Source organism: Triticum dicoccoides, chromosome 1B (genome assembly GCF_002162155.2).
Source record: "Triticum dicoccoides isolate Atlit2015 ecotype Zavitan chromosome 1B, WEW_v2.0, whole genome shotgun sequence".
NCBI lineage: Eukaryota > Viridiplantae > Streptophyta > Magnoliopsida > Poales > Poaceae > Triticum > Triticum dicoccoides.
The window spans coordinates 415618160-415619843 of record NC_041381.1 but is presented as its reverse complement, the minus strand read 5'-3'; the positions used below and the strand labels follow the sequence as shown (position 1 = coordinate 415619843).

General features: G+C 55.9%; 1 protein-coding gene across 1 annotated transcript in view; it reads left to right on the top strand.

The window, feature by feature from the left end:
* Positions 1 to 331: 331 nt before the first annotated feature.
* The window catches only part of LOC119338354 (putative magnesium transporter MRS2-G), a 2754-nt gene continuing 1401 nt past the window's right edge, over positions 332 to 1684 (top strand). Inside the window, exons 1-2 of the mRNA XM_037610667.1 lie at positions 332 to 830; positions 943 to 1388. Coding sequence (XP_037466564.1) covers positions 440 to 830; positions 943 to 1388 — 837 coding nt within the window. The 5' untranslated portion in view covers positions 332 to 439. The remainder of the gene's footprint in view (positions 831 to 942; positions 1389 to 1684) is intronic.

Genomic DNA, 1684 nt, shown 5'->3' with positions numbered 1-1684 from the left:
AAGGAATAAACTAGTATATTTCTGCTTAGTTGGAGGAAAGAGAAGAGGAAAGAGAAGGTAAGCCGGCTTTTCGTGAAGAGCCAGCTCTAGCATGTGCTCCTAGGCACTTTGTGAGAATGAAAGGTGGGCCACATAATAAAAAAATAGTACACTCTTTTGATCTATTATTGTACATGTTAGCTATAAGATGAGCTATAGATGACATGACACTGGCTTGTATCCGCTTGTAACCGCGCGGGGGCACGCCCTAACGGTTGGCGCCGTACCCGACTCCCCACGCACACACTTCCTGGTTCCAGCCCAGCCCACCCCGGAGCTGCAGCAGATATTGATTGGACGCGAACCACGCGTCCCGAACTGCCAGCCCCTCTCTTCCCGTGCCGCACCACGCTACCCAACGACCTCGATCAAAGCCGCCGCCTCCGCCGCCGCCGCCGCCATGGGGAGGCGATCCGGAGGCAGGAAGCTGCCCTTCTTCTCCGCCGCCTCCTCCTCGTCCTCCACCAAGCGCACCCGCTCCGCGCGCCGCCTCCCTTCCCTGCCCAAGCCCAGCTCGCCGCCTCCCCCCTCCCCGACCACTCCGCCCCCCGCGCCGCAGACCACCACGTCTCCGCCTGCCCCCTCTCCCGGGGGTAGTGCCGCCGTGGCCGGCGTGTCCGGCAAGGTCGGCAAGAAGAAGGCCGGCGCCCGCTTGTGGATGCGGCTGGACCGGTGGGGCTCCTCTGAGATCCTGGAGCTCGACAAGGCCTCCATCATCCGCCGCGCGGGCGTGCCCCCGCGCGACCTCCGCATCCTCGGCCCTGTCTTCTCCCACTCCTCAAACATCCTCGGTGAGCGCTCGCTAAATCAATACCGACCGCCATCAGGGACGCGGATTTTGCTCTTGCCAAAACCAAGCAGACCCAAGCATTACATACTCATATACGATGATTGATTGTGCAGCTAGAGAGAAGGCGATGGTCATCAACCTAGAATTCATCAGGGCGATTGTTACTGCGGAGGAGGTCCTCCTATTGGACCCTCTGATGCAGGAGGTGCTCCCTTTCGTCGACCAATTGAGGCAGCATCTCCCTCTGAGGAGCCTGGTGGGTGGGAATGGTGAACACGGCGGTGATAGCAATGGGGTCAAGCAGGATGGTTCGCCCGGGGATCAGGTGCCCTGTCTTAATGAGGCCACCGGGGCAGAGCATGAGTTGCCATTCGAGTTCCAGGTGCTGGAGGTCGGGCTTGAGGCCGTGTGCTCCACGTTGGACTCCAGTGTGGCTGATCTTGAGAGGCGCGCTATTCCCGTGCTCGATGAGCTCACCAAGAATGTCAGCACTAAGAACTTGGAGCGTGTGCGGAGCCTCAAGAGTGACCTTACCCGTTTGCTTGCCCGCGTTCAGAAGGTATCATTAGAGAAACTCTGCTGCCTCTCACCTTTATCATTTAGTCGAGTCGCCAATTGATGTACGGTCTTACATTTTTCGACAAAGAGCGGATTTTATTGGCTCGTAATGGAGCATCAAGAGTACGTTCTTACGTAGCCCTCTTCATGTGGATGAATACCTATTATTAAGCTATCTTGGTGCAAGTTTTCAAAGAAGTGTGAAAAACGCTCTTCTATTATGGGACGGAGGGAGTACAATTTATCTGCTGATTAAGATGAACATTTTTAATTCTAATTCTGATTGAATTGTTACAT